Source organism: Sinocyclocheilus anshuiensis, unplaced genomic scaffold, assembly GCF_001515605.1.
Source record: "Sinocyclocheilus anshuiensis isolate Anshui unplaced genomic scaffold, SAMN03320099.WGS_v1.1 scaffold91, whole genome shotgun sequence".
NCBI lineage: Eukaryota > Metazoa > Chordata > Actinopteri > Cypriniformes > Cyprinidae > Sinocyclocheilus > Sinocyclocheilus anshuiensis.
The window spans coordinates 1,412,238-1,428,286 of record NW_015552636.1 but is presented as its reverse complement, the minus strand read 5'-3'; the positions used below and the strand labels follow the sequence as shown (position 1 = coordinate 1,428,286).

The following is a 16,049-nucleotide window of genomic DNA, read 5'->3' as shown; positions in this document are numbered from 1 at the left end:
TTCAGTATTGTAGTACATTATAAAACAGTATGCAATAATAACGTATTGAGTGTAAATTATAATTTTAATTTTAATTATTAAATGGATGCCACCTTATTGGTACAATAAAGCCCTCCCTACACCTACCCTAACCCTACCTGATACTTTATTTTCAACTTTTTGATTATTTCCTTAATTTTTATTGAAAATAAATGCCTTTACGATGTGATACGAGATTTGAAAAGGGAGTGAGAAAAAAAAGTTCGGCAAAAGGCGGGATCGAACCCGGGTCGATTGCGTCAAAAAGCCAAGGGCACACTTATCCATCTGCGCCACTGGAACTGACGATTTACAGCCACTTTTAACTAAATGTAAACATATACTCCGTAGTTTTAATTCCATAGTAAGGGCAATTCATACAATACATTTAAACTGAGCTACTTTAATACCATCTCTGAACTTTCTACCACGACTCTGCTGTTCTTCAGCTGGTTCTTCCTGTATACGTTGATTGACAGATGTCTCGTCCAGTCAGCGGTGAGTAATCCCAAACCAATGGCGCCGTCTCAAACTATACCTACCTTTGTCTGATTTGTCTGATTTGTCGTTGTGTTTTCTGATTTGTTAATTTGGTTTCGGCTTTGTCGTTGTGTTTTCTGACTTGTTATTTTGTTTTCGAATTTGTCATTGTGTTTTCTGACTTGTTATAATGTTTTCTGAATTGTTGTTGTGCTTTCTGATTTGTTATTTTGTTTTTTAGACTTGCATTTGCGTTTGTAATTTGTTATTTTGTTTTCAGAATTGTGATTTGCTCTGCACTTCTCGGCCACCGTATATTCATATGTTTAACGTGCTTCATATTTTATGGCGAATTCCTTGAGGCTGTACATACTTCGGTTTCGTGGGCCGCAGAGCGCCATCTGCTATCAGCGGCCATTTTTACACCGGAAATACGAAATGTTGCTACCCGGAAATACGCGGGCTTGTGGCGCGAAATCACAGGATCAACACTGGTGAGTTTATATACGCTTAATATAGCAGTTAACTTAATTTAACAGGTTATTTACTTACTAAGTATGCGAAGAGTTGTAGCAGTGTTCTGAACTCACTCAAAAACTGTTTTAAATAAATTATTTTGTGATTCAATCCAAGTCATGCTATCAGTGCATCCATAATATAACGTTACATCTGTATAAAGAAGAGTAAAATAACGCTTCTCTAAAGAGCCAGTGTGCTACAATAGAGAGTTAAATACAAACACAACATGAAATAAAACAAAGTAAATACCATAATAATAAGACAATAAAAATTGTGCAAATGTCATCCCGAGATATGCAGTGCAACGAGCTCATATTAATTTAGAAATTACATTAAATATTTCCAAAATTAACTTGTCATACTGCAGTACTATTTAAAATAAATTAATGAAGGCGTATTAAAATAGTGAAAACACAGCATAGTGACTTGTCAGTTATGTATCAGATCTGTTTATGTGGTCTGTACATATATATTTATCTATGATAATGTTTGCTGTATTTCTGTATTTGTCTAGTGCTGTCAAACGATTAATCGCGACTAATCGCATCCAAAATAAAAGTTTTTGTTTAAATAATATATATGTGTGTACTGTATATATTTATTATGTATATATGCATGTATATATTTAAGAAAAATGTTGTTTATATATTAAATATATTATTAATTATATGAATATAAATGTATGCATGTAAACACGTAAATATTTTCAAAATATATACTGTATGTGTGTGCATTTATATATACATAAGTATACACAGAACACACACATATATTATGTAAACAAACTTTTATTTTGGATGCGATTGAACGTGATTAATCGTTTGACAGCACTATATTTGTCTGACAGTTTTGTGTCATAGACTGGTGTATTTGCATGTGTTTATAATGCACGGCCAGTCAAACGTTTGTAAACATGTGCACATTATGATGGAGATGTTTTAATGTGTGTGCACTGCAGCCTGCAGGTGAAGATGAGCAAACCGAGGTCAGCGGCTCTCACTGAAGCCCAGCGCGTCTGTCTGATGTTTTATGATTTCACATTGTCCTCGTTATTCTGCTTCTCCTGTACAGATGTGTGTTGTTGATGTGTTCAGGCTCAGAAGCTCCTGCGGGAGAGACTGTGTCATCAGAAGCTGCCGGATCGGCCCGTGGGTCTGGACTCACAGTACAAGTGTGTCCCGTTTACACTATCTGCTCCTGTCTGCTCTAAGAGTGTGTGTGGATTCATACACTCTCTGTGTGTGTGTGTTTGTGTGTGGATTCTTACACTCTCTCTCTCTGTGTGTGTTTGTGTGTGTGTGTGTGGTGTGTGTGTTCAGGCGTTTGAGCATTTGCTACAGCTGGAGCTGGTGCGTCCGGTGGACTCTGGTGTGTGTAAAGTTCAGCGTGAGTATCAGCTGATGCGGCTGATGCTGGAACACGGTCAGGTGATGGAGGCGCTGCAGAGGTACCCACAATGCCCCACAGACGTCAAACAGTGGGCCCTCTCGGCCTTCGGCTGAACACTGCGGCCTGCACATGCTGAAATATGTACAGTTTGTACATTTAAATTGTATATAGTTTTTTTCTTTTTTTGCAATAAAAATGTTACCAGAATTTCCAATTTGTAAAGTCAATTTTGGGTAGTTGACTTGACAATATTATGGAAGCCTGTTTCAGCCACGGGATAAAAGAATTAAAAAGGTAACTGCAACTTTTTTTGTCTCACAATTCTGACATTTTTTCTCAAAATTCTGAGTTTATATCTCGCAATTCTAAAAAAAAAAAAAAAGGTAGAATTGTGAGATGTCACAATTCTTTTTTTTTTATCCCGTGGCAGAAATTTGCTTCCATACAATGTGAACTTCAAAAACTATTTTAAACAATAATTTTCAAATACTTTTATTATACATATAATTTAATGACCTTGTATTTTTTTGTCATTAATATTACGTTTTGAGTAATTATTTTTATCAGACCTTTCCACCATTTTAGTCACGATGAAATCTGTATCACAAGTTGGTTTATATTGAGCAATGAGTAAACATTTTCATCCATCAATCTTGCATTTTTAGGTTATTTTAATGCCTTTTGAGTTACATAAATTGTATATTTGAATATATTTTTGAATATTTAAGTAACTGAGAAGGCATTAAACTAGTTTAACTATAACTATATATATATATACATTTTTTTTAATGTTTTTTAGGAAATGGCATACACAATTTTTGATGACAATTTGATGTGTGGAATAAACACAGGCCCGAGAATATGTATTAAAGTAAATAATAGTCAAAAATTATTTCATGTTGATTTAAAGTTGTTGTAAATAAGTTCATCAGCTCATCAGCATTCATTAACAAAAAAAAAGAAAAAAAAAAAGAGTATAAAGAAAATGTCTTAATATATTTCGTATTAAAAAGAGAATCACATGCATAATCAGTGAGTTTGGGCCTGCAGACATTAAGGCAATAAAAAGTTGTATAAAATACCCAGCAGTACAATCTTCTGGTATAATTTCTTTATAAACAACTGTTTTCGATTAGTGACACCAAAAAGAACAGAGCAACATCATGCTAGTCTAATAATTTAAAACCAACGATCATATTTACATTATTCGTTTGCTGTACATGTGTGTGTTCGGGGGAATTACAGATTGAGCTGAAATGTCTTTTACAAACTTATTTCTCACCCAACACTTGGTTTGTCTGCTAACACATTCAGGGCAATAATAACCGGCATTTGTTTTCACAGTACTGAGAGTTTGTCACATTATTAATGAAATAAATAGAAGCGGTTTAGACTCGGTATGCTACTGGTGCAATCGCTGCTGCATGTTGGTTGCATAATTGCTGTAAGAGTAGAAACCTGCGTCCCTGAATACTGCTGTAGTGCTTCAGAAAGAGATGAAGAGACAGAGATGAAGGAGAATGTGGCGTTAAGCCCTGAAAGATGCCGTTGTGTGAAAACACTGTCATTAAAAGGGCTTTTTCAGCGTTTATTTATCCCACGAGATCAACTCCTAATGTTAGATGAGGGATTTTTGCTCCTGCGAACAACGTCTTTCATGCAAAATGAGTGTTTGCTGTCAGTTCAATCTAGTTTTTAACTGCTCCATCCTTCAACAACAGCCTGTTTGTAAAGATGCATCAGATTGTGACTCATAAATCAATCGTAAATGGTTCAGATCAGACTGAAATGATCAGAGATTTTGTTTCTAACAGCACAAGCTTTCACACTCTCTGCTTTTATTATTTCTGCTGGTGTTCAGACTGTTTGATTTGGAAGCTTGTGTCAGACACAGGATAAAAATAAAGCTGATTGTGACTGATTTTATATCTCTCAAGTCTGACTTTTTTTCTCACAAGACTAAAGAAACTTGTAATTCTAATGAAAAAAGGTCAGAATTGTGAGATATAAACTCATAATTCATTTTTTTTCCCCCTTTCAAATCTGAGTTTATCTCTCACAATATCAGGCTTTTTTCAGAACTGCGAGATATAAACTTGTAATTGCAAATTATTCTGGAATTTATGGCTGAAACAAAAAACAGAATTGTGAGAAAAAAGCAAAAATTGTGAGCTATAAACTCAGAAATGCAAGGTTTAACTCGGAATTGCAAGAAAACCTCAGAATTCTCAGTTTATATCACGTCTGACTTTCTTCTCTGAATTGCAAATTAAAAAGTCTGAATTCTAATACATAAAAATAAATCCATATTGTGAGATAAAAAGTTGCAATTACCTTTTTAAAAATTTTCAAGCTTCTATAGTTTGACATCGAGACTCGGTGGCCCAAGTTTCTCAACACTAAATCTCTGTTAACATGTTAATGCACTGACGTTAATCTAGTTCACATCAGAAAGTTGATGTAGAGAACGAGTCGTTTTTGCAGTGTAGGGTCAAAATGACTTGCTGGATTATTCCTCATATAAAGCCACCAAAAGATAAATATGAACAAAAACCCAATGTCTCAGGTGCAGTTTGATGAATATGGAGGCTCATTTTGCATATAATGTGTCACTAGTTTGGAAAATTGTGTTGCAAGAATACAGTTGCATGAGTGGTAAACTGTCCGAATTGATCCAGCATTGGCAGACGCTAATATTGGACCCTGGTTTCTGTGATTTAGTGAAGCGAGCGTTGATTCCTCATGAAACGACCCCTTTAGAAAGGCTGCGATGAAATGAAGCAGAAATGCGAACGGCAGAAACGCTAGCGTGTGTTACAGCTACTCGTCTCGCCTCCGTAGCAGCTGTTCAGAAAAAAGCAAGAGAAATCAAAATGAGGTATACCTGTTTAGGGAGGTTTATGGTTATTTCAGCATAATTTCTCATAGATCCGTGTGTGATTCGGCAGACATTCAGAAGTGTCTCGTATTGGCATGACTGTTATGATTCGCAGAAACGAACAGCAAACGCAGTCCAGAGTTTCGCCCTTTTTATACTAAAATCGTACGAGCTGCTGTTCATATAAAACACAAAAGTCTTTCCTTAATGCATAAAAGAGGTTTTGGTGCGAACCGAGACGTCCGTGTGTGTTTGATCTCTTGAGTTCCTCCGTGTGTAAGTGCGAGTCGTTGAATTATTCCCCCGCTCGTTTTGCTCGAGTCATTCGTAGTCCGGTGTTCTCTCGCACACGCTGCGTTCTGATTGGCTGAGAGAACGGCATCATAGGCTGGATTCTTTAGGGGGGAAGTCCAGGTTGGTAACCATGGTGACGACGGAGAGCATGTCGTCGGGGGCGATGAGGTTGGTGTTGCGCTGCATTGAGATGATGCGCTCCTCCACGCATCCCGCAGACAGACGCGCCTCGGCCTCGTGGTCCCAGCACTCCTCTATGGTCTCAAAGAGCATCGCCAGACCCTACAGATATACAGATTAAAAAAAAAAAAAGTTTGAGAGCTGGCCATGTGGTGTGTGCCTCTTTTTCTGAAGCTACATCAACAAAACTTGAACATCATGCATCTTCAAGCATCTTGAGCTTTAAGTAAGAAAATCTGATCAACAGTACAAAGGGTCACATGACCAAATCACTAATTTGCTTAAAAATTAGTCATCTGGAAATATGGAATCTGAAATTTGGATGTATTCTTATATGTGACCCTGGACCACAAAACCAGTCTTAAGTGTAAATTTTTTGAAATGGAGATTTATGCATCATCTGAAAGCTGAATAAATAAGCTTTCCATTGATGTATGGTTTGTTAGGATAGGACAATATTTGACTGAGATACAACTATTTGAAAATCTGGAATCTGAGGGTGCAAAAAAATCTAAATATTGAGAAAATCATCTTTAAAGTTGTCCAAATGAAGTTCTTAGCAATGCATATTACTAATCAAAAATGAAGTTTTGCTATATTTACGGTAGGAAATTTACAAAATATCTTCATGGAACATGATCTTTACTTAATATCCTAATGATTTTTGACATAAAAGAAAAATCAATAATTTCGACCCATACGATGTATTGTTGGCTATTGCTACAAATATACCCCAGCGAATTAAGACTGCTTTTGTGCTCCAGGGTCACATTTATTCAAGATAACCTTGGCTTTATATTTCTCAAAATCCATGACTTTTTCTAACAAGCACTACTTTTTACGAACGTGTCGTTGTTACTGTTGAAAACTGTTATTTAAAATAAAGCTGAAATCAAATAGAAATATTAGGTTAAAAACTTTTTAATTTAGGTAACATTTTCAGTAAAGAATTTGTATGTAAAAAGTACTAAAATTACTAAAACTAATAAAAATAAAAGCTAAATAGAAATAAAAGACTACTATTTATAAACAAAATATTACTAACACTGATGTGTTACTTTTATATTTATTCAGAAATTTACTGACAAATACATTTGAAAAACTTTAGGTTTTATAGTCACTATGGTCAGACAGGTAATATTTGTATTAATCTGTATTACCTGACACAAAGCATCGATTAGATAATAAAAAGTGTCTCTATATGAAAGTTATTTCAGATGTGTCAGAACTTTTTACATCATGATGAAAGATTAAGACTTTAATTTTCTTTTCAATAAACATCACTGATGATGAACATGAATTGAAGAGTATATAGGGTTAAATGAGTTCATGTTCATTTAAAAATGTTAAAATGCAGAATGTTTGTGAAAATATAGAAAATATAATGTGGATTGTGTGTGTGTGTGTGTGCGTGTGTGTGTGTGAGTGTGTGCGAGTGTGTGTGTGTGTGCGTGTGTGTGTGTAGTACCGTATGTTTTAGCCAGTGCTCTCTGAATATCGGCCGTAGCTTCTTATGCACAACGACGTCCTGCATGTCCTCCAGAGACGGATGAAGACCTGCCTCCTCCTCAAACGGCAGACAGAACTCATCCACGGGCCCTGAGACACACACACACACACACACACACACGGATCAGTCCCGGTTTATCCCATGACTTCACCTGAGTGCGAGTGAATGGGTGTTTGTTACCGTCGGCCGCTGTGCAGCGAGAGGCCAGTTCCCACAGCACCAGACCCGCGGCGTACATGTCGATCCTCAGAAACGCGTCACGCTGGAAACTGATCGCTCCCTCCAGCACCTCCGGAGCCATGTAACGCCGCGTTCCCACCTTCACACAACCAATAAAACCTCAGCAATGAATAATTAGCACTTGAAATCGGTCACAGTTAAGCACTGGTCAGTGAAGTTTTGAGCACATGCAAAAATCATACCTGTCCGTGTGTGTCGCCTGTAGATTTCCCTGCTTCAAACTTCAGTGCCAGGCCAAAGTCAGCAATACATGCTGTTAAATCACGCTTCACTAACACATTCTTACTCTTGATATCTCTGAGAGAGAGAGAGAGAGAAAGAGAGAGAGGTTAAGTTACAAAGTAGGTTTCAAAGTAGGGACTGGGTTTGTGAAAAAGTTTAGAGAAAAATGGTGTAAAAATAAAGAATATATATAAAAAATAATACACCTAAAAGTACATTACTATAATGAGTAGAGAAAAAAACATTTATGATGATAATAATAATAAAAATGTAACTTAACTGAAACTAAATATTTTCCAAACCATATAAATTGAATCTTTATACAAGAAACTAAATTAAATTTTAGGATGAGGGGCCCTCACTACAAAAATAAATTAATAATAATAAAAATAATAAATGAATGAATCAAATTATTAATTATTAAATAAATATATTTTAGATTAAAATAAAAAATAAGTATATAAATAAATAAAAAACATTCAACATTCAAAAAAAGTATAAAAATCAATATGCTAGAAAAATACATCAATAAATAAACAAAGAAGTATATATACCCCAAAACAATCTAACAGTAAATTACTGTAACGAGTAGAAAAAAACTGAAACTAAATATTTTCCAAAGAAACTGTACACATTTTATTATGCAATTTTTATTATACATTGTTTTTAAGTATAAACTGGGTCTTTTTACAAGAAACTATATAGATGACTGTTAATTTTAGGATGGGGGTCCCTCACACAAGGAAATTTGGGGGTCCTTTGCATCTAAAAGACATTTTGTACCTGTGTTGTACGAGCATCAGATTTTATTTTCAATGGCATCTAACAGATTGAAAGTGTTTAGTACCGGTGTGCAACGGCAGGCTTGTGTCCGTCCTTCAGGTTGGGAATGTCCTCGTGTAAATACGCCAAACCGCGCACAAACGTCTGCGATATCAGACACAACTCATTCCACGACACCACATTCGCCTTCAGGAAATCTGTCAGCGAGCCCTGAGAACAAACACACATGCAGATGATATCAAACATGTGACACAGTGAGGTCATGTGACAATAATGTACCATAATACTGTTTATGAAGGTAGAATGACGTCAAAAAGATTTGCATACGCAGAGCAAATATGCTGATTCACCGATTTGCAAAGAAAACAGAAATCGCACAAAAACAGAAAGGAAAGTCGGGTAATAGAATAAGTCCAGCGCATTATTCTGAGTAGTAGTCAGTCGTGATGAGTCACACAGAAGCGGAGATCAGCGTCCCCAGCGCGGCTATTTACTTCATTTACTTTAAAATGTTGTTGTCTTAATGCTATTTCTGAAGGACATATTTTCACCAAAATGTTGAAATGAATATCTTAACCAGTGTTTAGTTGATGTTCGGGATTCATCACTTTCCCACAAAAAACACGACTATGTTTAAAATATGCAAGAGGCAAGTTCAATCAATACAGAACAAGTTTTTTCTACTTCTGTAATGCAGTTTTCTAGACTAGAAAATGCCATTTTCTGTCAAATTGTTATGAAAATATCTCTTATTTCACAATGAATTAAAAGTAGCTCTATGAGCCAGAGTAACCCAGGTTTATAAGAGCACAACCTTGGAATAAAAGAAATACCCAGCATAGCCCTCCATACTCCCCTGCAACAGCCCTCCTCTGTAGAGGTCTACACGGGTCCAAAAATTCGCACCTGAACCCGAAGAGACCCGTAAATGGGCTACACTGAACCGACCCCTAGAACGATTGCTCGTCCAGTGCCATGCTGACGTTAGCTTTACTTATTTGCTATCATCTCTGTGCTCTCTTGAGCCGAGTCTGAGCAAACATTTTAGATATAGCAACAAGATGGTTCATTCATAATATTATTACAAAAATAATCAATGATAACTCACATCACTCATGAAGGTATCCATTATCACCGTGCGTGTGCATTAACTCCGCCCACCCTGCTTCTGATCACGTCGCTCGTGTTTTTTTTTTCTTTTTTCACCTTATTTCAAATTACTGACTCACACTTTTCTCATCCTAATTTTACAAGTTGAAAGTTACAAAACAACACACGCACAGCGCTGACTGACTCTGATAACGGCCGGGTGTTCTCCGAGTCCGATCGACTCGGGTATTACACACAATGTTAAACAGACTCGGGACCCGAAGTAATAGATTGGGACCCGACCCGGACCCGGACCCGGCTGACCATTTCAAATATAGCCCCGAACCCGTACGGATCCCGGGTCAGGTCCCGGGTCCTCCTTGTAGACCTCTACTCCTCTGTGCCAAGTTTGTGGATGTGCATGACATACGCTTTCAATCTGACATCTTTTGTTTAGCGGTAAATCATTTAGTAATGAATTACTGGTCAGTTTAAGTGGAAGTCTCAAGGCCCCACTACATTATCACAAAGTGGTTAAGGGATGTTTGCAGTATTTTCTTTACGGGTTTATTAAAAAAGAAAACAGATCATCTGTAGAAAGTAAGGCAAGTAGTTAATTATATCTGCTGCTTTTAGTGAAAATTTATATTTAAAAAAACAATTCAATATGTGTGCTTTTTTTTTATATTTGAAATGCTTTCAAATGACAGAATATTTGGTATGGTAGCATTAAACAGTATAAAAGGACTAGACATATGATTATTATATATCATATTATATAATAACATGATGTTATTGTAAAAAAATACCGAAAAAATGCAGTACTTTTAACAGTAACTGGACACAGATATTATTACTTAACTGTAAGAATGTGTAAAGTCTATTAGTTAGTCGTTTGGTTTTGTTATTCCATACTGAGACTAGTAGGAGGAAACAAAATGGAAACATATTTTACTAAAGTTTGAACAGCCTCAAGTTGGCATTGTTCATTGCAAACCTAAACAACATTTTTGTCTTCTGTGAATTCTATTACAGTGGATGATGTGACGGATGGTCCTGAACAGAAGACAAAGGTAGGCAGCCACTAGTGATTCACAGGTCTGGATTTCTCCCAAGCCATTACAAAAGCCAGTCTGTGTGTGTCAGGCAACCACCTGAACCCTGCCAGACAAACACAGTTGACATTTCTGATTGGACTCTTAACGAGTTGTTTAGTGGAATAATGGGAATCTCCTGTGGCTCACCTCTGTGTCTGCTGTCAACAATAAGTCCTTATTTAAAGGTTCAGTTCTGAAGGTAGCATAAATGGCAAAAGAAAAGCTTCCAAAAAAACGTTAAAAGTTAGTTTTGTTGTCTTGTAGGTTCAGAGCCATCACTTGAGTCGCCTCCAGAATCTTAGAGCACATCACAATGCTTGTGAAGAACGATACATGAAGGCGTACACAAAAACTTTAAATGATGAACGGGAGAAGCCTTTACTTTTATATCAGAGCAGGAAAACAAAGGTTAGTTGTATTAAATCTTTTGTATGGCTTCATTTGCTAGGTCAGTCTTATGTTTGTTAAAAAGTCAATTTTGTGTTATTTGAGTTATTTTTGAGTTATCATAACATCAAACTTGTCGTTTTCAGTTAGCAGGTCTCTCTAGTCATCGGTTGGCCCACAAATTGTTACCGTGTTAGCTTACAGTAGAGGGCCTGTGTTAGATTCAGACATAGTAGGCACACTAGACGGTGAGCCACGGGACGCCCAAAATAAAGCTTTAATAGGCTGCCTGCTGATTTCTACTCTCTTACTTGTTCGGATTAAAAAAAAATGTTGGGGAGTTCTGGTAACCGTCTGTTTTCAAGAATGTTGATGAGATCTGTGTTGTACACTGCAAAAAATGCTTTTCTAGCTTAGATCTTTTGTCTTGTTTCCAGACAAAATATCTAAAAATTCTTAAATCAAGAAGGATTTTCTAGACAAGTAAAAATTATTGTCTTGTTTTCAGAAAAAACAAGTCGAATTCAAGTGAGTTTTTGCTTGAAACAAGCAAAATAATCTGCCAATGGGGTAAGAAAAATAATCTTGTTTCAAGCAAAAACTCACTTGAATTCGACTTTTTTTTTCTGAAAACAAGACAATAATTTGTACTTGTCTAGAAAATCCTTCTTGATTTAAGAATTTTTAGATATTTTGGCTGGAAACAATACAAAAGATCTAAGCTAGAAAAGCATTTTTTGCAGTATACAAGGAGAAAGCAGATAATTTTTTGGTTAACATTGTATGAACTGAATATGTCAGACAGTCCAGTTTTAAGTACAGCTAAAACAGCTTTCCATGATAAAATGAATTGCAGTTAAAAATGCGAATTTGAGTGTATTTTTCTATCTGAATTCAAAGGAAAGAACCTCGATGAGATCCAGATTGATCCACAAGGTGAAGCAGCCATGAGTAAATAACTAAGTAAACTCATTTACACATTTTCCTCCATAGTTTTTTCGGCAGATGATTGAAAAATCTCAAATGCCATGTTATGATCAGCAGGAACTCCACTGTTGGTTATAGACATCTGTTGAATGTAGCTGTTTAAAAAATCTTGAGTTTGCTACCTAGTTATTTAGTTTGTGTGATTGCTGTGTTTTCCAGAGAGAGTACTGATGGACAGTGATGGATCAGACTCTGAGAACGAGAAAGAAATGAGTGAAGATGATGCTTCACCTTCACCTTCAGATTCAGCAGGTGTGTAGTCTGTGTCGTGTCTTCTTTGCTTAGCAGGCAATAATGACCAGTGACCACTTGAATTAAAAACAAAAGAGCTGTTTACTGTAGTTTTGTGCAGTGTTATACAAGAAGGAATTCACTTGTGCAGTGCACACATGCATTGAGTCGTTCACTATTCTCATCCTTCCAGCATGCTCTCAGTCTAGCAGAGCATTATGGGCAACATATTCTGAAAGTGTACAGGACAATAAATGATTATTTAAACTGTTACTGCTGACATTATTGGAAAACAATTAAACATTATATTAAACATTCTCACTATTACTAATCTAATTTAATTCACAACAGTCTGAAAAGGAACGATGGGAAAGCTAGAAAAGGCTAAATATTACTAGAAGAAAAAAATTGAGTGTGCTTGCTTATATTTAGTTCTTCACCTTCACCTTCACCTTCAGCAGGTGTGTAGTCTGTGTCGTGTCTTCTTTGCTTAGCAGGCAATAATGACCAGTGACCACTTGAATTAAAAACAAAAGAGCTGTTTACTGTAGTTTTGTGCAGTGTTATACAAGAAGGAATTCACTTGTGCAGTGCACACATGCATTGAGTCGTTCACTATTCTCATCCTTCCAGCATGCTCTCAGTCTAGCAGAGCATTATGGGCAACATATTCTGAAAGTGTACAGGACAATAAATGATTATTTAAACTGTTACTGCTGACATTATTGGAAAACAATTAAACATTATATTAAACATTCTCACTATTACTAATCTAATTTAATTCACACCAGTCTGAAAGGGAACGATGGGAAAGCTAGAAAAGGCTAAATATTACTAGAAGAAAAAAATTGAGTGTGCTTGCTGATATTTAGGAGTTGTTATTGAATAATCTTTTATGTGTCCAGACAAATCAAAGAAGTCCACTGCTGGAGTTGGACGACACAAAAATCAACAAGCAGCCAAAGGTAATAAGATTTAAACTAAAAAGGATTAAGAAAACGTCTGATATTGTTGTACTTGTGAAGAGTGCATTCTGTGCAGTGCTTTTATGATTTGCATGCCTTTCACTTGCTTTTATTCTTTTTATATCCTATACATGCTATACTATATTTTTTAGGGCTGTGAATCTTTGGGTAGACAGTGTATTTTTTCCCCAAATTCCTTCTTTTTTTTTTTCAAAATGCAGTTTTGTTTTTTTTGTTTTTTTTAAATGCTCATGAAGTGACTCTCAGAGCAGTTCTAGAGATTATGTTTATGTGTTCATGTGCTCATATATTGAGGCAGCAGAGGCAGAAATGCTGTTAGCGTCAGCTGCGCTTCAGTATGTGTGTAGTAAACCAAACCACGCGTCTGCACTATTCATTCACACACAGACAAGCAGAACATTTAGGATTCATATTTAAATAGTATTTTTGCGGCTTAAGATTCACAGACACTAGACCATATCGCATTTTGATTTAACTGTACTGACCTACTTTTTGATCCATCCAAACGTTGGCAAATTCCGCATCTCATCTTCTCATCTCATCTTCCTCCGCTCAGATTCCACATTATACAGTAAATTCAGTTTTTATGACTGGATTGCGTGATTCCATCTGCATTTTCTGCATCGCGGAAATCATAGGGCCCTACATTGTGGCATGATTTGTCATGAAGGAAACACTGTGGGGTGTGTTGGGGTATGATTGAAATGTGAATGGCTCTAATTAAAGTATCAACAAAACTGCTATAGACTGCAGTGCAACTAGAGATGTCAGAATTGGATAAAAAACATTTACAAAATCCCTTATGATTTGATTTTTAGATCTGTTGCTGTTGGTCACCCCAGGCCAATATGATTTGAGCATATGTGCAGCTTTTAATGAGCAAAACCTATTTCAGACCTGTATCTAAAATGTTTAGCTACTGAAGGCTTAAACATGAAAAGAAAGGGAAAGGTTCTCCAACACAAAGTTCACTTCACCAATTTCCCATGCAGTAATTTATGATTAAGACATATTAATCAAGACATACTGAAATATTTTGTCATTTTTGTCCCAGGTCCAGCACATATCTTAAATATTGACTGAATTACCAGCATTTGTGTTCCCATTGTTACTAGGCGACATGCATGTAAACGTGCCAGAATTTACAGATTTTTAACCATGCTATCTTTTAATGGCTTATAATTGTATAAAAAATAGATCATCTATAGATAATTCATAATAGTGACACCCAATGGTGGTTGGTGGTAAGACACAATAGCGACGTCCCCACCAGAATAGAAAAACCAGACAAAAATGAAGCTTTCTAAACTTAACATTTTTTGATAATAAATATGATTTTTTTTTGGATCAAAAATTCCTGACGCCGCCTCTGACTTAAAATTATGGCTTTAGTGTGTGTGTGTGTTTGTGTGTGAGTGTGTGTGTGTGTGTGTGTGTGTGTGTGAGAGTGTTTATACCTGCTCATGGTAAGCTGTGATGAGCCAGAGCTCGATATCGACTCCATTTCCTCGTTTTTCCGCTCCGATGAAGTGAAGGATATTTTCATGTTTCATTCCGCTCAAGCTATAAATCTCATATTCACTCTGCCATGACTGTTTATTCTGAGAGAGATCACAGACAAACACATGCAAAATCAACAACATTCAAAGTCTTTGTAAGTTTGTCCATTTACAAACAATTGTGATGCACATCAATATTTTTTTAAACATGACATTTTGAAGTAGAAAGACTTAAGTTGTATTTTCTTGTAAAACATCCAATAATCTTTGTTTTATTTACAATTCAGGCATTTTTAAGTGTGACTTAAGTGTCCAAGTACATTTTGGCACCACTGTATATACAGTATAGGCGCATCAGTTGATTTCTGTATTCATGTGCCGAGGTGTAAACAGACTGATGAACTATATTACTTGAAGGATAGGTGCTTTGTTATGACTATTGTTATTAATTATTTGTTGAACATTGGGGTGCTTTATCACTGCTGTTGCTGTTGTTTTATAAAAGCAACTAGATTTACATTTCCAGAGTGTTTGCAATGTAAATAGGTGCAAAAGTTGCAATTCAGTATGTAAATATTACAATGACTTTATCGCTGTTGAATGCTGAACATTGCATCACTTTACCAATGTGAATTTTATAAACATTTAAACAACAGTTTACAAAAGCAAAGACTAAAACTACACTGTACATTTTTTTCATTGTATGCATTTTGAACTAAAAGAGATGAAAAATGAAAATGCTCATTAAAAACTACATTATGACTTTTTGATGCAAGAAACCTTGACTAACTTGGACCTCTAGGGAATAAAAAAAACTGTACAAAGGTGTAGATTATGATTCATTCGATCATTTTTGAGCTTGTAGAGTTTTGTAACATTTTAAATTACAGTACAATGAAATGTATTATAAATGTACCACTCAGTTTTGAGTTACATTATGGCAGCAGTATGTATTGGTCTTTTATGCTGAGGCTGAAGAGGCAAAAATGCACAAACAGTAATGAGATGAAACGTGTCAGATACCTGCACAGGGAAGATTTTGACAGCCACGTGTTCGTTGAGCAGCTGAGCTTTCCAGACCAATCCGAAGCGTCCGCGAGCCTTCAGCTCCAGCAGCTGCAGCGGCTTCTGACCCAACAACGGTGACGGAGGTGTCAGACCCGGGTCCTGCAGACAACAAACACAACCCACTGAACACATGATTCACTCACATACATCAACACACACACACAGACACACGCACACACACACACATCAACA

At 36.2% G+C, this 16,049-nt stretch overlaps 1 protein-coding gene and 2 long non-coding RNA genes across 4 annotated transcripts in view; 2 read left to right on the top strand and 1 right to left on the bottom strand.

The window, feature by feature from the left end:
* The first annotated feature begins 843 nt into the window (after nucleotides 1–843).
* On the top strand, nucleotides 844–2,673 carry LOC107666680 (uncharacterized). The gene is made up of 3 exons (XR_001631707.1): nucleotides 844–992; nucleotides 2,112–2,188; nucleotides 2,337–2,673. It is a non-coding gene; the product is annotated as an uncharacterized LOC107666680 (long non-coding RNA).
* A 1,809-nt stretch (nucleotides 2,674–4,482) lies between these two features.
* Nucleotides 4,483–16,049, bottom strand: part of LOC107666699 (activin receptor type-2A-like) — a 25,009-nt gene continuing 13,442 nt past the window's right edge. For both annotated transcript variants that reach the window (XM_016458121.1, XM_016458122.1), the window contains 7 exons: nucleotides 15,813–15,956; nucleotides 14,748–14,891; nucleotides 8,578–8,723; nucleotides 7,691–7,805; nucleotides 7,449–7,587; nucleotides 7,227–7,357; nucleotides 4,483–5,860 (listed from right to left, as the gene is read on the bottom strand). In XM_016458121.1, the coding sequence (XP_016313607.1) occupies nucleotides 5,666–5,860; nucleotides 7,227–7,357; nucleotides 7,449–7,587; nucleotides 7,691–7,805; nucleotides 8,578–8,723; nucleotides 14,748–14,891; nucleotides 15,813–15,956 (1,014 nt within the window). In that variant the 3' untranslated portion in view covers nucleotides 4,483–5,665. The remainder of the gene's footprint in view (nucleotides 5,861–7,226; nucleotides 7,358–7,448; nucleotides 7,588–7,690; nucleotides 7,806–8,577; nucleotides 8,724–14,747; nucleotides 14,892–15,812; nucleotides 15,957–16,049) is intronic.
* LOC107666700 (uncharacterized) lies at nucleotides 11,971–13,253 on the top strand. Its single transcript, XR_001631711.1, has 3 exons — nucleotides 11,971–12,022; nucleotides 12,233–12,325; nucleotides 13,210–13,253. It is a non-coding gene; the product is annotated as an uncharacterized LOC107666700 (long non-coding RNA).